The 19,091-nt window shown below is 41.9% G+C and overlaps 1 protein-coding gene across 1 annotated transcript in view; it reads left to right on the plus strand.

Moving 5' to 3' along the window:
- Slc9a7 (solute carrier family 9 member A7) overlaps window positions 1-18,703 on the plus strand; it is a 151,176-nt gene extending 132,473 nt beyond the window's left edge. Inside the window, exons 14-16 of the mRNA XM_051142420.1 lie at window positions 6,425-6,507; window positions 13,818-13,923; window positions 18,412-18,703. Of these exons, the coding sequence (XP_050998377.1) occupies window positions 6,425-6,507; window positions 13,818-13,923; window positions 18,412-18,663 (441 nt within the window). The 3' untranslated portion in view covers window positions 18,664-18,703. The remainder of the gene's footprint in view (window positions 1-6,424; window positions 6,508-13,817; window positions 13,924-18,411) is intronic.
- Window positions 18,704-19,091: the final 388 nt, after the last annotated feature.

Here is a 19,091-nt window from a genome sequence, read left to right on the forward strand (position 1 = left end):
TTCAAAAAATGAAGGTTACCTCAACTAGCCTGTTGAATAACACAGGGTTTTCTCCTTTCCTTTAGTAACCTCTCTAATCTTACCATAATCAACAGGTTTTTTAATAAATTTTTAAAAATTGCTGCAAGGAAACTATCATCATCTTGCGTCTATAGCTCCCTAGGGGTGTTGTGATCCTAGCCGGTTCATTCTTTATCTGAGAGGGTGTGTGTGTGTGTGTGTGTGTGTGTGTGTGTGTGTGTGTGTGTGTGTGTGTGTGTGTGTGTGTACGCGCGCGCGCGCGTATTCTGAGCAATCAGTAGGATTTTGAGCAGACATCCTATTTGCATATCTTTTGTTTCCTCCCTGATCTTCTGTTTCTTCTCAAGGATCTAAGCGAGATGAAGTTTAGGTCCTTTCATTCAAATTTCCCATCACTCGGTTTATATTGGGGCCATATTATAGGAAAATATCTGTCTCTTTTTCTTTAGGCTATCAGGATCAAACTTATTCCAATCTCTGCAGTGCATTGTAGTGAGGAGGTTAAGGGAAACACAGAATGGAAGGCCTCTCGTGTCTGGGAAGGTAACCCTTTGTCTCATGTGCAAAGTACTTAAGAAGACCTGATGGGTTGGTTCATTTCCCAATCCCATCATACTACCTAATGCACTGAGAATAGCCTGTCAGAGAGTTAGAAACACTGGTTTGAGTCTCTAACCCTTCTAGATTTACTCACACTTGGCCAGAGTGTGAACAAATCACTAGTGTCACTATAGGGACCATGTCTTTCAGTAATTTTTCCAAGACTGGGACACAAGTGCTTATTCTAGGTGCCACTGGAGTTGTTCTTTTCTAACTTAGTAGAACCAGATTTCTCTCATGAAAGACTATAAAAAGGCCCAAATGGCCAGGTTTGTCAGAGAAGATGCTTACTGGCATAATGCCTATAGTCTTTTTTTTTCTTTCTCAGATTACCATCCAAATTAGGGTGAAAACAAGTAATTAACTGCTCCTGGATTTCTTGTTCAAGGAAGTGTCTTACTACCTGGGAGGCTACTGTTGAGCATGGGATTGTCTATAGTACACAGGAAAGCAGCAGAGGACTATAGAGCAGTTAATAAAGAGTACCAAAAAGGAGGAAGCTAGGGAGAGGCAGGTGAACTCTCACATTCCAGATAAGTCCAGAGAGGCAGCAGTGTGCAAAGGAGCAGTGATCACTGTGCCATTGACACCACATGGATGTCTGCACAGCTGGTTCCTTTACTGTTTTGATGCCCAAGATTTTAACCTGAACCTTTGGCATCTGGACCAACAGTAAGTGCCCAGATAGCACTCCTCCTACCCTCGACCAACTGTCCCCATCAGCCTTGGGGACCATGAAAGGAGTAGAAGGAAAGGAGGGAAGGAAGGATTGCCGAGTAAGGCATGATAGGAGGGGATGAGATGGGGAGGGAACCATTCCAGGTTTTCTTAAGGTTATTAGTCCTCACCAGAAAGCTACTGTGGAATGTGGGTAGTATATAATTTTACAGTGTACTTTGATAATTGAATATTTTCTTGCATTTAGTGAGGGCTAATTTCTAACATTGCCTTATGACTAGATTATCATAGTATAAGAGTTTTCAAGTGACAGGCACTGTGATGGTTCTTAACTGCCCAACCTGTGCCTGTAATTTGGATTGGCTCCTCTAGGATGCCCCTGTAATGAGTAGAAAGTTTGGGAGATTAGAAATGTAAATCTTACCTCCTGACTGGACTGCCATCTCCTATTAGTAGACACCAGGATTTGAGGGGTCACTTCTAGAGGGCTTCTAGGGTTTTGCATTGCCGACTAAAGCATTGAGCAGAGACATAGTTGCAACAGAATTAGATGGTTTGCTTAGAGATAATATGCTTCCAAGGGAGAGAAGGGGCTGGAAAAAGGAGAAAATTTTAGCAGCTGCCCCTTAAGGAGTGGTGCTTTCATTTTAATAGTGAGGTAGTTGGGATGCATTTGCATAGCACATGTTTTTCCACACATGATGTGTTCCATGTAGTTCAACATATAAGTTCATGCATGACCTCTCTCACTGGCATCTGAAATCTCCACCAGGAGTATGTATTTTCATATTATAATGTACTATGAGATACTCTTGGACCCTTTGGAGCACCTCTGTGCCTGAGCTAGTGGTACCAGCCCAATTTAATGGCCGTTGGCCAGATACTTTGCAGCATTCCTTTTTGCCATCTTAAGTTTTTTCACATGTGAATTTGTAATGTTTTATGTGAGGCCTTCTGAACCTCACCCCCTATTTTGCCTCATTGGGACTAAAGTGTGATGATATCCTTTCTGTTTGTTTGTTGGGATTCATGCTTTAGCTCCTAGAAGCCACCCCTCTTTCATCTTTAAAGCTAGCCATAGCCAGGCAAGTCCTTGTCACCTTCTTCCGTTACATCATTCTGGCTTTTATATTCTTGTCCAAAAAAAAAGGGCTCATGTGATTGCCTTTAACCACATGGATAGCCTTAGCTCCTTCTTCAAAGATTCTGCCCTGTATATAACACACCTTCATATTCTGGGCATTAGGACGTATGGGTGACCACTGTTCTATCAGTGTCCATCCTGGGGAAACAATAAAGCTGTTATCATTGGTGTAGCTTAAAAATGTTTAACATGACATAAGAATGAAGTAAAATATAATTCTGTGAACACATTAATTAGTTCTAGCAAGATTATCTAAAAAAAACAGTACTATGTTGTTTATGAGGAAAGAAAATCCCAAGCATTCGATTTTTATCAATGAAGACTTATGAGCCAGATGCTCATAAAAACCTACTGGCTCAGAGAGGCAGAGAAATCACCTAGCTGACCTTCTACTCCACTGATATCCCAAAAGGAAAGAGCCCTTTCTCTTTCACCAGTGTCTTAAATCCCATCAACTAAATGTCCCTCCTTTCTGTTTACTTATGTTTACTCCTTTTCAACTGGTTGTTGCTCCGCTGCTTGACCACACCACAATAAGAAATAGGGTTTTGAGGGGGGAGATTTTTTGTTTTTTCAGCTCATAATCTCAGGGTTCACAATGGGCCAAATATCCTGCAACTGTCCTGCTCGTCATTATTTGGTTATTGAATCAGCTTTCTTTTTCTTCATGGCATTTGTCTGTCTCTGTCTCTGTCTCTGTCTCTGTCTCTGTCTCTCTCTGTCTCTCCCTCCCTCCCTCTCTCTCCTCTCTCTCTCTCTCTCTCTCTCTCTCTCTCTCTCTCTCTCTCTCTCTCTCTCTCTCTCTCGTGTGTGTGTGTGTGTGTGTGTGTGTGTGTGTGTGTGTGTGTGTAGGTGCTAAGATTTTCTTCTCTTTGTGTGTCTGGAATCCTGCATAATGCCTGGTACTAAGTAAGCACTTAAGTGTGCTAGGCTCTAGAAGTGGCTTGAGCTAGAGACATGATATGCATTGTTCCAGTGGAAAATTATGGGATGGGATGGTGACAGACTTAAGCTCTGCCTTTTTTTAAAAAATGGGCAATAAGAAAATGGGAATCCCAGTCTTCAAGTACAGGGCCAAGAAGCCCCACAGTAGCTACCCACCCAGCCCTGTACAGTTCCAAGTCCACAGGAAAGGCTTGCTGGACTTCTGTGCACTAACATATTTGAACCCTGCCCCAACTTCCTCAAAACCACTGTGTGCAGACTGAAGCTCTTCCTGTCCCTAATCATGTCTCTGGCACCGTTTCTTTGGAGCTAGAAACTACTAAATATCCATTTGAAAAAGTTCACACTTTTGACTTTTTCTCAGTTTTACACTTGTGACTTATGATTCGGTTTTCTTCCATTTTTCAGTTTTCCTGTGGAATCTGAGGTCACTTTATAGTTCTTGCAGTCATATGGCTTTGTGACCTGGAAAGATCTTTTCTTAGTTTGAGTTGCTGTCTCAAGTTCATAGGAAAAAAAATTAGATGAATTTAGAGTTAGGATTAGGTAGAATTTCTAACAATTTTTGAGATGGACCTTAACATACGTTTTACATTTTGTGCTATATAGTTATGTGAAATAGCATTCCCTATATTTACAGTTATAAAATTAAAATGTTGATCTGAAAAATGTTGAAGATGCTGTGTGTTCTATAGTACCAAATACCCTGTTTTAAGATAAGTCTATTTATGACTTACTATCAGTATGTATTTGGTTTTTATATGTACCTAGAACCATGTAAACTATTCTTAGGTGAAAAGAAGACAGGAATGGAAAAAGTTTAAGAAGCTCTGGTTTATAGTGTCCTTGATGTTTATCATTTTCCCAGTTTTTTTCTTTAGTAAAACTTTGTGGGAGTGGAGAGATGGCTTAGCAGACAAAAGAGCACTGCTGCTCTAAAGATTTCAGCTTAGTGATGGGCACCCAAATGGTGTGACTCACAGCCATGTAACTCTAGCTACAGAGGACCCATGAGTACCAACACACACACACACACACACACACACACACACACACACACACAGCGGGGGGCGCACAGAGACAGAGAGACAGAGAGGAAGTAGGAGGGAGGCAGAGAAAGAGAAGTTCATCTTTAAAAAGCCACTTACCAAGAAGCAGTGTTTTTTTTTTACAGAGGATATGCCTGTCAGAAAGTCTACCTGCCACTCTTGTACTCAGTTGTATAGCATTTGAAAATCTTTCTAGCATTGCCATTAGTTAACGGTTACTCAGGAGAATAATTGGTATCAGCCGAAGGACATTTTTCTCTCCCCTTTCTCCCACCTCTGTTTACAAAATATGAAATAAAATTGCTTTGTGTAGTTTCTCGCTATGTATATGTGTCATACACAGAAGGGTGTATTTAGCTAGGCCATTACCGTATCCACCAATAAGCATTCCTCAGTATACCATGGCAACTATCTTTTAAATGATCTTTGATGGTGGAATTTAAATAGTGCTTGCTCATGTCATATAGAAGGCTATCCTATTGTTTATCTTCTCAAATATCCCTGACTGTATTACTGCTATAAAATTACAGTCCCTGTGACTCAGCATAACTTGTATGTACTTTTGGTATGTATTACTGATTGTTCCTTACATGCAGACTTGCCTCTGTCTGTAGTGTTCAAAAGGATGGTGATAAAAAAATAGGTATGCTTCACAATTGTTTGTATTTGGAGAGTTTATCCTCCAGCAATAAGGAATCCTAGCAGTAGCTGGTTGGTGGTAGCACACGCCTTTAATTTCAGCACTCAAGAGCAGAGGCAGGCAGATAGATCTCTGTGAGTTTGAGGGCAGCCTGGTCTACAGAGTGAGCTCCAAGACAGACAGAATTGTTACACAGAAAAATCCTGTCTCACAAAACCCGCCCCCCCCCCAAAAAAAGCACTACCTTCGACCTGCTGAAGTCAATCTAATTTTTGTATTAATTGTACTGCTTATAAACTACTTACATAAAAATACTTCTTATGGGACTGCCTTGCCAGGCCACAGGGGGAGAGAAGGAACTCACTCCTGATGTGACTTGAGGTGGGTGGGTAGGGGGAGGCTCCCCTTTTCCAAGGAATGGGGGAGGGAAGGTGGGCCTGGGAAGAGAGGAAGGGAGGGGGTTATGACCTGGATGTAAAGTGAATAAATAAATAAATAAAATTTTTTAAAAGAAAATATGTCTTAAACCTCAAATGAATGTCTCATCTTACAGATATTGAAAATGAAGTGGTGAGGATGTTTGAGAGGAATGACAAGGAACTTGCTACTTTATAGTAGATAAAAATTCTACAATTTGTAGCCTGGGTCTTGCTTCCCTGGCCGCTGACCCCTAAAGCTAGTATAGCTATATGGTCCTGTTTCCTGGAAACCTGGGCTAGGACCACAAAGAGCCCATAGTCTAGTTTGTCAGGAAATTCATCACTGCCATTTCTCTAGGCCAACTTTGGGAAAACCTGAAAAGTTGATTTTACACAAGCTTTCTTTACTATTGGCTGTGCCAATTTTGTCCTGCAAGGATCTAAACCTCTGTAGGTTAATTAACTCCTGAAAGATACTCAGAGGGAAATTAAAATAAAAATGCTAAAAGAGCTTTTATGCTAACATTTATCTCCATCTACCTACAAACATGAGTAGGCCTTTTTACTTTGGGAATTGCTTTGTTTCCTTTTGTGTTTGTTTGATCTCTGCTAGAATATTACCCCTCAATATATCTCTGCGTGCATGGCTCTGAGTACCGAACTCAAAGCCCTCTGCATGCTGTGTAAATCCTCTACCACCGAGCTGCCTCTTTGAAGCTGAGATAGTATATGGTGCTCCAGGGTGAGTTATAGCTCTGGAAAAGTTGTAGTTGTATGAGCCCATAATGAGAGTGATTTCCTAGCTTGTGCAAGGCTCTGGGTTCAAGCTTTACGCATTGCGAAACACAGCAGTTGCAGTTTCAAAACTGGCATTTAGTCCTCTTCTCAATGTCCCTTTCCCTAATCAGTGTTCTCTGGTTTGTTCCAGGATGGCCTGGATTCTGTCGGAGGAAGCCGGACAAAGCAGGAGAGTGCGTGGATATTCAGGCTGTGGTACAGCTTTGATCATAAGTATCCTTTTGCTTTCCCCTGGACTCAGGAGGCAATTGGTGACAGCATCCACTTGTTGAAATGCCAGTGGGTGGCACTACCTGATGAATAGGGAAAGGTGTGTGTGGGACAGGCATACTCTTGGGAGAATGTATCGCTCTTTCAACCATAGATGGCCATGGTCAGCATCTCTGTAGCCAAGAGGAATGTGGACGTTTCAGTAGAGCAGCTCACCCATAGCCTGGCAGACTCATGTGGTGCTCAAAATATTTGTGTCCAGGGAATAGTGCCTTGGTAGGTAAACTAGTTAACATTGTACATTGATCTGCCCTGCAGTCAGGAAGGAAGGTAGTCTTGGGTGTTACAATGAGGATGGTTCTTATTGGCTAAATTTGGCCAATTATATCTAATATTATACTGGCATAATGGGATCACATACAGGGCACACCCTATTCTTTTTTTAATTCTCTCTTTTAAATTTTATTTTTAAGTTTTAATTGTAGCCCCTCCCTCTTTTCTTCCCAGTCCTGCCCTCCCACCCTCTTCCCCTATCCTCCCTCTCCTTCTCCTCATAAAAGAGAAGACCTCCCCAGCCCACCCCCAGCACATCAAGTCACATACCAAAGCTGAGCTTCTTCTCATCCACTGAGGTCTGGCAAGGCAACCCCGTTAAGGCAAAGTGATCAAAAGCAGAAAACATAGCCCATGTCAGACACAGCCCTAGTTCCCCTTACTAGGGGACTCACATGAAGACCAAGCTGCCCATTGGTTACGTCTGTGTAAGGGATCTAGGTCCAGTCCATGCATGGTCCTTGGTTGGTGGTACCAGATCTGCAAGGCCCATAGGTCTGGGCTGGAACACTCTATTCCTGTCAAATTAAAATAAAAACAAAATAGTTAAATCTTAATGATATTTTGAATTAATATAGTGACCAAATGGGTAGATGGCTTACTATAAGTATTTTGAAGACATGAAAAACATTAAAGCAATCTTTTCCCAAAGTATAAAAGATGAAGAAATACATACCCAAATTATAAATACTCTCATTCAATATGCACACTAAGAGCCAACTGTGAAAGCTTATGCCAGTAATCCCAGAACTCAAAAAGTAGTGGTAGGAGGGCTAGAAGTTAAAGCCTAGCCTGGACTACGTAATGAGTTCAAAGCCAGCCAGAGCTATATAAGACCCCTTCTCAAAATAAACACTGATTTAACATTAAACCAGTCATGAAAGAGAAAAACTAGCATAAAGCAATATTATTCTTCCTCCCCAAGTGTAGCCACAACCACTTTTTTCAGTCTTTTGACTTTAGTAACATTTAATGGTTTTATTTATTTTTAAGTTATATATAACATAAGTATGCAAACATGTATTTTAAATGTATAAATAATTGAAAATAACACATACACATATGAGGTTATACGGTGCATACCTATTTTTGTGTCTAGTTTATTTATATAATTCATTCATGTTGTGTTTAGCTCTAGTTCATTTGTTTTTATTGTTGCACCATATTTTATTCTATAGTTATTTTGTAATTTATTATTCTATTATTGATGAATATTGGATTATTTTCCACTTGAAGAAAACATCTGTGAACATTTTTATACATATATGTCTTTGATGTGATATATAAATGTTTTCAGTGGGACTATATCTAGAAGGAAAATTTCTGAGGCATAAGGCATGTGTAGGTTCAATGTTAGAAGACAGTTTTCCAAGGTGGTGATACTATTTCACACATTTCTAGTGTCTGAAAGTTCCAGGTGCTCCATATATTTGCTTAAAGTTGTTATTGTCAGTCTTTTGACTTTTACTGTATATTTTATTGTGGTCTTAATTTGTATTTCTGGGACAGTTCACACATTTATTGGCCATTGGCTGTGATCCTTTATTAAATGCTTGTTTACACTTCTTGCCCATTTGTCAATTGGGCTATCTGAATTCTTATTACTGATTGGTAAGAGTTCTGTATGTATCCAGATATGCACCTTTTACTGGTTACATATGACAAAATATTTTCTCCCATTTTATACATTGACTATTCACTTTCCAAATTAAATCTTTTGAGGAACAGAAACTCTTATTCTGGCTGCTTGATCCTGTTCTTATTAGTTATTAGTGCCTTTCATGTCCTGCTTCATAAATCATTGCCTGTCTCAAAGTCATAAAGCTAGTTTCCTAAATTATCTTTAGAAGCTAGATTCTTTATCTTCTGTGTGTATGTTTTCTTATGTTGGGTGACAAACATGGGCAAGGATACCCTCTGAGGTACTTTGCGATGCTCTGGATAATGTCATCCTCCAGAGATGATTTAAGGATTTCAATTTAGGACTGCTCTACAGCTAGACCTAGGCAATAGCAACTCAAGGTCACCTTATCCCAATTGGCAAGAGAGGAGATTCGAAGCCAGGTTCAGTTTCTGCTAGTTTGTTCTTTCTTTGCCTTTTCATCTAGGGTTCTCATGTAAAGCTTGGAGTGTTCACATCTTTCTCCTCCAGTTTCCACCAGTCTCAGTCTGTTTCATCTGACTCTGCCAGTGCTTCTGCTCACCTTGTTGGGTGGCTTGTGGGGAAATGGGCTTACCCCCATGTCCGGCTCACATATTTGGTGTTTTCTTCTCAGGCTTCACCTGCCTTCATCTTCTGAAGCCATTGAGCAGAGGGCTTTTGCCTTGTTTGATTTTCTGTTGTCTAGGTTTTCTAGTTGTTCCTAAGAGAAAGGCCAAGTACAAGTTGCCATATTTGCTACTGACAGAAACAGAACTTCCAGGATTTCTTTTAAATCCCGTGAGCTTTGTTTAAATGGTAATCCAGAAAGCATGTTGTTCCTTGGGCTTGGACAGGATAGAGAGCATTGAAGAGCATCTGCGGAAGAACAAATGGTAAAGTGATCATTTTGAGCTCTGAAGTCCCAACTGAATCTAAATGTACAGAATTTGGGTTTTCCACTTCTTAATTCAGGGAACGGAAACTAAAGTAGGCACAGTCTAAAGAATTAGATTGTGGAAGTTACCCATGATTCATCCTACCTCCTCCTCATCACAAATCCAGAAAAACGAGCTTTGCTATTATGAGAAAAAAAATTGGGCAGGCATGATATGGTAGTTCCCATCTGTAACCATGACACTTAAGCAGAAGGAACACGAATTCAGGACCATAGCAGCTTTCTGGATTTTATAGTGAGTTGGAGACTGTCTTAGTTACTTTTCTATTGCTGTGATAAGACACCATGACCAAGGCAATTTATTAGAAGGAAGAGTTTATTGGGAGTTTCAGAGGGTTAGTTAGAGCCCATGGCCATTGTGGTGGGAGCATAGCAGCAGGCGGGCGGGCAGGTATGATGCTGGAGCAGTAGCTGTGAGCTTACATTTGATCCACAAGCTTGAAGCAGAGAGAGGGGCAGGGGAGAGGGGAGAGGGAGAAGGAGCTAACTGGTAATGGAATTGGATTTTTTTTATTAAAGATTTATTTGTTCATTATTATGTATACAGTGCTCTGCCTACAGGTACACCTATAGGCCAGAAGAGGGCATCGGATCACATTACAGATGGTTGTGAGACACCATGTGGCTGCTGGGTATTGAACTCAGGACCTCTGGAAGAGCAGGCAGCGCTCTTAACCACTGAGCCATCTCTCCAGCCCCATGGAATCGGATTTTTAAACCTCAAAGCCCATCACCAGTGACATACCTCTTCAAGAAGGCCATACTTCCTAATCCTTCCCAAACATTTTTGTCAGCTGGGGACCAAATATTCAAGTATATGAGCTTATGGGGTCATTCATATTCAAACCACCACAGAGGCCAACCTAAGCAACATGAGACTACATTTTTTAAAAAAGCATTGAGTTGGGCAAAATTACTCCCACAGCTCTCCAGAGCCTCCTTTCCACAATCCTTAAAATGGGACAGACAGACTTCTAGTTTAAGATGAAGGGCTCAGTGGCTCCATACTCTCGCTCCTTTTTACCATGCTTCATAGAAATCTCACAAGAGGTATTTTTTGTTGCTTGAGAAGGCAAAGAAAGGTAGAAGGAATTACAGCAGACAATCGAGGACAAACGCTAGTCTTAGCCAGTTTGTTTAGCTGATTCCTCAAGACTGGTGTTGGGAGCATCTGTAGCACCTTCTTTCTTGTCAACAGATTAAACTAGTAGTGGTTAGCTTTCCCCTTAGTCCTTAGATAGCTGGAGAAAGTAGAAACCTTGACAAGGAGGGGTGGTAGGAGAGAAGCAGATACCAAAGCTGGTTCTGTCCAGTTACCTTCCCTGTTTTTGTTTTTTAATATTGTAATGGGAGTCCCCATCCTGCCTGATGAACTAAGAGACTGAATAATAAGCACATGAGGGAGGAGGGAGGCTGAAAGAATTAAACAAGTGCAGCTGTTTGCCGTTAAAAGGCTTCTAGCTAGGCCTAATGATTATGTAAACCCATAATTTCAGCACTTGGGTGGCCGAGGCAGAGGGATTGCCATGAGTTACAGGCCAGCACAGCCTACATAATGAGTTACAGACCAGCCTGGTCTTCAGGGTGTGAGACCCTGTGTTAGAAGGAAAAAAAAAAAGAGAAAAAAACAAAACAAAACAAAAAAAGAAACACCCAAAACAGTTTCTGATAGAACTTTTAGAAAGTAATGAGAGATATTTCCCAGTCGTAAAATAAGGGCAAGTTAAAAAAAAAAACAGTTCAAGAAGAAAAGAGAAAAATTTTGGAAGTTAAAAATAAATTTTACGGGCTGGAGAGATGGCTCAGTGGTTAAGAGCGCCGCCTGCTCTTCCAGGGGTCCTGAGTTCAATTCCCAGCAACCACATGGTGCCTCACAACCACCTGTAATGTTATCTGATGTCCTCTTCTGGCTTGAAGGTGTATATGCAGTCAGAGCACTGTATAAATAAATAAATAAATAAATAAATAAATAAAATAAATCTTTAAAAAAACTTAAAAAAAATAAATTTTACGGCTGGGTGTGGTGATGTATGCCTACAGCAAGAGAATCAGGAGTTCAAGGCCAGCCTGGACTATGTAAGATCTGTCTCAAGTTTTGATAACTGTACAGAAGTTCATTCTGATGCATAGGCATTGGATCTGGTTTATTTTGGTATGTAATAGTTTTTATTTTCAAGTTTTTATTTTTTTTTTTATTTTTTTTTTTTTTTTTGGTTTTTTGAGACAGGATTTCTCTGTGTAGCCTTGGCCATCCTGGACTCACTTTGTAGACCAGGCTGGCCTCGAACTCACAGCGATCCGCCTGCCTCTGCCTCCTGAGTGCTAGGATTAAAGGCATGCGCCACCACGCCCGGCAAGTTTTTTTTTTTTTTGAGACAGGGTTTTTCTGTGTATCCTTGACTGTCCTAGACTCGCTTTGTAGACCAGGCTGGCCTCAAGCTCACAGTGATCCACCTGCCTCTGCCTCTGGAGTGCTGGAGTTAAAAGCATATGCCACTACCGCCTGGCTATTTGCAAGTTTTTTTATAATGAAATTTTAATTAAAGTGTTTTTTCCAAATGAATGGGAACGTTTTAAATAAAGAGAGAATAATCAAATACATGTGACATGAAAGCAGAGCAAGAATTGTTTGTGGGAGGTAGGGAGCCAGCAAGAGGAGGCTCGGAAGAATGGGGGAGAGGGACAAATAAGAACAAAGTAAAATGGCAAACATGCATTAAAATGCCACAGTGAAACATACCACCTTATATGATAACTTAAAATATAAATACATTTTAAGAAACTGTATACATATCCACATACATTTTTTTTTAATTTATTTTTTATTTTTTTGGTTTTGGTTTTTCAAGACAGGGTTTCTCTGTGTAGTCTTGGCTGTCCTAGACTCGCTTTGTAGACCAAGCTGGCCTCGAACTCACAGCGATCGCCTGCCTTTGCCTCCCGAGTGCTGGGATTAAAGGCATGTGCCACCTCCCCCGGCCTCACATACATATTTTTTAATGGAAATTGTCCTAGGCCTTATCAGCTTGAGTCAAAAAGGGCTTGTCTTTTTAGTGCCTGAGGCTGGGAACAGTAAGGCAGCTCTGGCTTGATCCTTGACACGGTAGAGACTGAAGCTCTTGCCACCTTCCAAGTGTAAGACAGAAGAGAAATGACTGCCCTGTGGGGGCCCACATCCACCTCCCAAGCCTGCTCTTAAAGCCAGTAATCACACAGCAGCTTGCTAGGTCTACGAAGAGCTCCAGGAGAGCCCTTGCTTCCATCTTTTAACAAAGAGTCCACTTTTTAACAGTGAATTATTCTATTATTTAAAAGAGTTAAATAGTTCACAACTAGAAGCATACCTCAGTGCCTCCTCCTCAGAGGAACCAAATTAGTAAGGATTGTATTCTAATGAATCCAGTGTTCTTTTTTGTTGTTTTGTTTTTTGAGACAGGGTTTCTCTATTTAATAGCCCTTAATGTCGTAGAACTTGCCCGTGAATTCTGACCTTGAATTCACAGAGGTCCTCCTGCCTCTGCCTTCCAGGTGCTAGGATTAAAGGTGTGCACCACCATTGCCTGGCTCAGTGTTCTTTTTGTTTGCTTGGTTGCTTCCTTGGCTTGGATTATTTGTTTGGGGATTATATTATTTGAGACTTGCTCATAGTGTTGCCCAGATTAGCTTTAGAGATGGCTCAGAGGTTAAGAGCACTGACTGCTCTTCCAGAGGTCATGAGTTCAATTCCCAGCAACCACATGGTGGCTCACAACCATCTATAATGTGATCTGATGCCCTCCTCTGGCCTGCAGGTGTACATGCAGGCAGAGCACTGTATACATAATAATAAATAAATCTTAAAAAAAAAAAAACAGATTGGCTTTAAACTCATTATCCTCTTGCCCCAGCCTCCTGAGTGCTGGGATTCCAGCTGTGTGTTGTTGTGCTTGACTGAATTGATTGAATTGATTTAACATTCCTTTAACTATTAGAAGTCACTACCCTAGCCAGGCTCCGTGGCGCACGCCTATAATCTCAGCACTCAGGAGGCAGAGGCAGGCAGATCTCTGTGAGTTGGAGGCCAGCCTGGTCTACAAAGTGAGTCCAGGAGAGCTGGGGCTACACAGAGAAGCCATGTCTTGAAACAAACAAACAAAGAAACAAATAAACAAACAAACAAAAAAGAATTCACTACCCTGAGAGTTACACATGTGACACAACTGAGGTATATCTTCATCCACTGTTCTATGGTTGTAAGGCTTTCCTTTGTGGTACTGAGAGAACGGGAATGGGAGGCTTTGTGGGTAGACTGTCACACAATTTGTTAATCTTTGTGTTTTAAAAATGCATTGTTGTGTGTATTGTTTTCATTGCAGCAATTTTTCCTTAATTCCCCCTTTAAAGTTACCTGAAGCCCATTCTCACTCATAGTGGTCCCCCGCTAACCACCACTCTCCCAGCCTGGTGTGGCTTGCTGGCTCGGTGTCTGACCAGTCCCCAAGTCTATGATGTAAGTACAGCTGTAGGTGCTGTGTTCCTGTTCAGTGGGCAGTTCCTTCCTTAGGAACTCCAGATAAAATGAATTGCGTGTGTGTGTGTGTGTGTGTGTGTGTGTGTGTGTGTGTGTGTGTGTGTGTGTGTGTGTGTGTGTGTATGTGTGTTGTGTGTATGTGTGTGTGTGCTGTGCTGTGTGTATGTATGTGTGTGTGTGCTGTGTGTATGTGTGTGTGTGTGCGCTGTGTGTATGTGTGCTGTGCTGTGTGTGTGTGCTGTGTGTGTGTGTGTATGTGCGCGCGTGCATGCATCTGTTTAGTATAGTAAAAGGGAAACCTTTTAATGGGGCTAAAAGGCTTCCCAGTATGAGCAGCTGGAAATCCAAGTGACTAGATTATAATTCAAGTCCTCACAGGCTACTGAAGTACCCTAGACCTGTTTCTTATTTTCTTAATCTGTACGATGGTCCTACTAGTGCTAGCTGGCCTGAGCATTACATAAAGCTCATTAAGATACATCACAAACCACAAAGCAGCGCACCAAGGTAAGGATTCTTTTGCAAGTAGTTTATTTATGTTGGTGTGGTTAGGTCCTCTTTTACCACTTTCTAGTGCTACAAGTGACATGATCACACTTAGGAAAAGAATGCCCAAGTTGTGGATGTCTCAGATTTAGGGCTGAGCCTCAGTTCCCAATATGGGTTGCAGGGCGGATGGGTGGAATGTGCAAGCAGCTGTCTCCCTCTAAGTAGAAGAAAGGAAGCCAGAGCTTCCTCCTCCTCCATCTCTCTCTTACCATTCCAAGATGATAAAAGTCTTTACCCTGAGGGGAAAGAGCTTCTCACATTTGTGCTCAGCACAGCCAAAGGTTTGTTTCATTCTCAGCACACTGTGAAAGAGCAAATGCTGCAGCAATATAGTCGAGGAGAGTACAGTCTCAGAAATAATGCCAGCTGTCCATGGACCCGTGATTGGTAGTAGACAAAACAGACTCTCGAAGATGGGCCTCCACATAATTAGTCAATCTAATCTGCAGTTGATTTGACCGATGACAAGAAAGCAGAAGGCCAACCCAGGGTCTGAGGGTGAAGAGCCCTCAAGAAGTTTAAACAGAGTAAAAAGGCCAGGAAAGGTGACCATAGCTAGCCTAGTTGGGATAGTAGATAAGAGCAACTGTACATAAGGACCCAAGATGAAAGCAGCAGTTTTCCATGCCATACTCTTCCTCTGAGAACAAAGGTTACAGCTACCAAGTCACCATACATCTGAGACACAGTGCTGCCATGCAGTTTGTGCTCTGTCTCATCCAAATCCCCCTGGAGGAAGATGGCCATTGAAAATGTGGCAGAGAGGCCATCAGTGCCTACCATACAAGCGTGAAGAACTGAGTTTGCATCCTCAGCACTCAAATAACAAGCCTGGAACTCACTGGCATGATAACCTAATCAATAAATGAGCTCCAGGTTCAGCAGATAAGGTAGAGAGCAATGGAAAGAAGATATTCAAAGTGACCTATGGTCTCTACGTGCAGGTACGTGCACATATGCACACACTCACATATATATTTTTGGCGCACGTGCATGCATACGGGTGACAGAACTTTGCACCTGCAAAGCAACTGGACTGTCTCTTTGGGAGAGTCAGTTGGCCATGTTAGAATGTAATTCTGCCTCAGTCTTCCTCACGTTTTCACCTACTGTAAAGAGAACAACATTCACATTTCCTTGTCTTAAAGATGCCTGAGGCTCCCAGTGTCCCCTGCTCTATACAGTAGAACTTCTCCTGTGACCCTGGAGTAGACTACTTCGAGGTATAAGAAAAATAGACCTTTGGGGATGTAGTTCAGTGGAAGAATGCCTGCCTGGTATTTATGAAAGTCTGAGTTCCATCCTCAGCACTGGGGAAAATAAGATTAAAAAAATGCTGTGATGGGGCGTTTAAACCCAAAGCTTCAGCCATGTTAAAAACAACAACAACAACACCCTTCTCTAATATTATGCATGCTAATTGTCCTCTTGCCCAGAGATTAGGGATATGTGGATTAGTCTGATGACAGTGTAAATACAGTAAGGTTCTTACAGTAATGTAAATCAAGTATGTCTTTCACTATTTGAAGAGACAACTCAAGGTTTGCTCTAGGAATAATGCTTGGACTCTGGGTTCCACATACTCATCCAATCTTGAACTACCAAAGGAGGTGCCACCCTTGATGCTGTTGCTGTTCTTCTGCCCAGCATCTCAGCTACCTCCAGATTTAGCAAGGCCTCCTATTGAGTGAAAGCAAAGGTTCCCCTGCCCCCCCCCCCCCCCCCCCCGCATTACAAATTGAGAAGTCCAAAGTTACTGGGTAGGTTTCATGGCCACTTGACTGCTGTTGTGTGGTTCCTACTCATCAACCTATATATATGTTTAATTGGTGAAATTTACTGGGAGAGCTCTGAGGCATTCATCCCCCATTATTTCCACTCTAACCTTAACTCATTTAGGTCTCAGATATACCCTGTACATATAGCCTAAAGTGAATTACATATCTATAATAATTTCATAAAATAAAACCTGTTATTTTGTAAAGTAATATCAACTATAAAAAAGGTGGAGATAGTATTTAAAAAGTTTGGACTGCGGATCAATTTAGACTTGGAATTTTTGTACTCCAGAGGCTCAGCCTGTGCTAAGTAAGCACCACTTAGGAAGGCAGAGAGAAGAGGAAGAGACATTGCCCTTGGGTGATTTATCATTGAGATGGGGAGTCCACATGCAAATGGGGTAGAGTAGGTGTACCCATAGCTTTGTGAAGCATGACTGAAGGGTGATGGATAGAGGAGGCCCTGGTGTCTAGAGGATACAGGACTTCAGATGAGTTTGGACGGGCTGATGGGGAATGATAGAACAGACATCTAAGGTGTCCTGACACTGTATTTGCCATTTGAGAAAGCCCTTCACAGTATTGGATAGACATCATCATAGACAAGAGTAAGGGCATGGTTTCCTTTGCCATGCTTGTGAGACCCACTCAAGAATGCCAAAGTCTATTTGACCTCATACTGTCTCCTGTTACTCTCCTCACCACCATCTGGTAACTTCAAATAGTCATGACCTGATTAAGCTTGCCTTGTTTATTAGTCTTATCTATTTTATTACCACCATTGCCTGGTGTGAAATGCCATTCTGGTCCTTTTTTTCTTACTCACTGATTCCCCACCCCTCCCCACCCCACCCCACTCCCCACCCCCTACCCCTCCATCTTTCATGTAGATCAAACCAGGCTGGAGGCAACACAACTTCTAACTCTACTTCCTGTCAGCTGGACAATTTTAAGCACATTCCATGAGTTTTCAAGCATAGGTTTGGTGGTCATGCCCTTCCTGTGTAGGAGAACTTATTTGTTTTTTTTTTAATTTATTTTTTTAATTTATTCTTGTTACATCTCAATGGTTATCCCATCCCTTGTATCCTCTCATTCCTCCCTCCCTCCCACTTTCCCCTTACTCCCCTCCCCTGTGACTGTGACTGAGGGGGACCTCCTCTCCCTTTATATGCTCATAGGGTATCAAGTCTCTTCTTGGTAGCCTGTTATCCTTCCTTTGAGTGCCACCAGTTCTCCCCATTCAGGGGACATGGTCAAATATGAGGCACCAGAGTACATGTGAAAGTCATAATGGGTAGGAGAACTTATGTGAGGTCTCCAGCATGTATTTAATAGAGGCTCGATAAGGTACACAGTCTCCATCAATCATTCACTCCATCCAGCTGAAGAGAGTAGACATCCAGACATCCAGCTAGACAGTACTAGGAAAACAAGGGAAGAAATCCTCTCTATGGCTTCCCACCCCTGTAGACTAAGGGAAAGGCTTGCCATACATAAGCAGACAGCAGGCCTACCCCGAAGATCTGCTCAGATAGGAAAGAACCAGAGCCTATTTGAAGCCTATACTCATGACCTTCCTGAGAACATTATTTCTTTATGGGTGGGGAAGCTGAGAATGCAGCCAGTCTATCTGCTTCTTTTAGACGCTAACCCCTGAGCTATCATGCATCTGAAGTCTAATCTGTGTCTAGTATTCGAAGTCCCAGCTCAGGAAGCATTGTCTTAATTAAAAAGAACTCTATCCTTTCTATCTAGTAACTATACCAAGGGCATTGGCAGGGAAGTTTTATAAAATCCTTAGTGTTCTTAAAATATTTTTTATGTATATGTATATTTGTGTGCCTGAGTGTGTGTGTGTGTGTGTGTGTGTGTGTGTGTGTGTGTGTGTATGCAGCAAATGTGTGCAGGTACCCACAGAAGCAAGAAGAGGGTTTTGGATCCCCTAGAACTGGAGATTCAAAATTCACAGCCAGTTAACTGTGAATTTCCTAATTTGGGTGCTAGGAACTGAACATCATTTCTGCAGCCACCCAGATCCTTGGTTTTCTGATATAAGAATTTGGGGTTATTGGGGTTAGGTTAGCCCCAGCCCTGGAAAAAAATCTCAGGTTCCTCTTTTGTTGACTGTACCTTTCAGAACCAAGAGCCACTGAGAGAAGATGACTCTGATTTCATCTTGACAGAAGGTGACCTCACCTTGACCTACGGAGATAGCACTGTGACTGCGAATGGTTCGTCAAGCTCCTACACAGCTTCCACAAGTCTCGAGGGTGGCCGGAGAACAAAGAGCAGTTCTGAGGAAGTGCTTGAGCGAGACCTGGGAACAGGAGACCAGAAGGTTTCCAACCGGGGAACCCCCCTTGTGTTTCCACTGCAGGAAAATGCATGACTTCCTTCTTAAATCCTGAAGGATCGGGGAGGCTCTCATGAGTGTGTTTTAAGGTGTGGCATTGACTGGGTTAAACTAATGCTTCTGTTTCACTGGGACCTGAAACTATCTTACCCCCCTCAAAACTTAACCCAAGACTCAGATCGTGAAGCTAAAGTGTCTCTAAATTAAGACAAATGCAGACCTATTCCCACTTTTTCACATAGTAGTACGCTATTTCAGAGTTAAACAAAATAATAGCATGCTTTAATGGTCTCTCACTTCATCCGCCTGCAGCATCTGCACATGGTGGGGCAGATAAGGGGCTTCATCTCTCTCTGCTGTAGTGCCAGTCTAGCCAGCTCAAGAACATCCATTTGGGATTCCAAGTTAGACAAAAGACAGAGAAGAAAGGAAACTGAATTGGAACCCCAGTGGTGCCAGCTGCC

The sequence above is a fragment of the Acomys russatus genome, chromosome X (assembly GCF_903995435.1).
Source record: "Acomys russatus chromosome X, mAcoRus1.1, whole genome shotgun sequence".
NCBI lineage: Eukaryota > Metazoa > Chordata > Mammalia > Rodentia > Muridae > Acomys > Acomys russatus.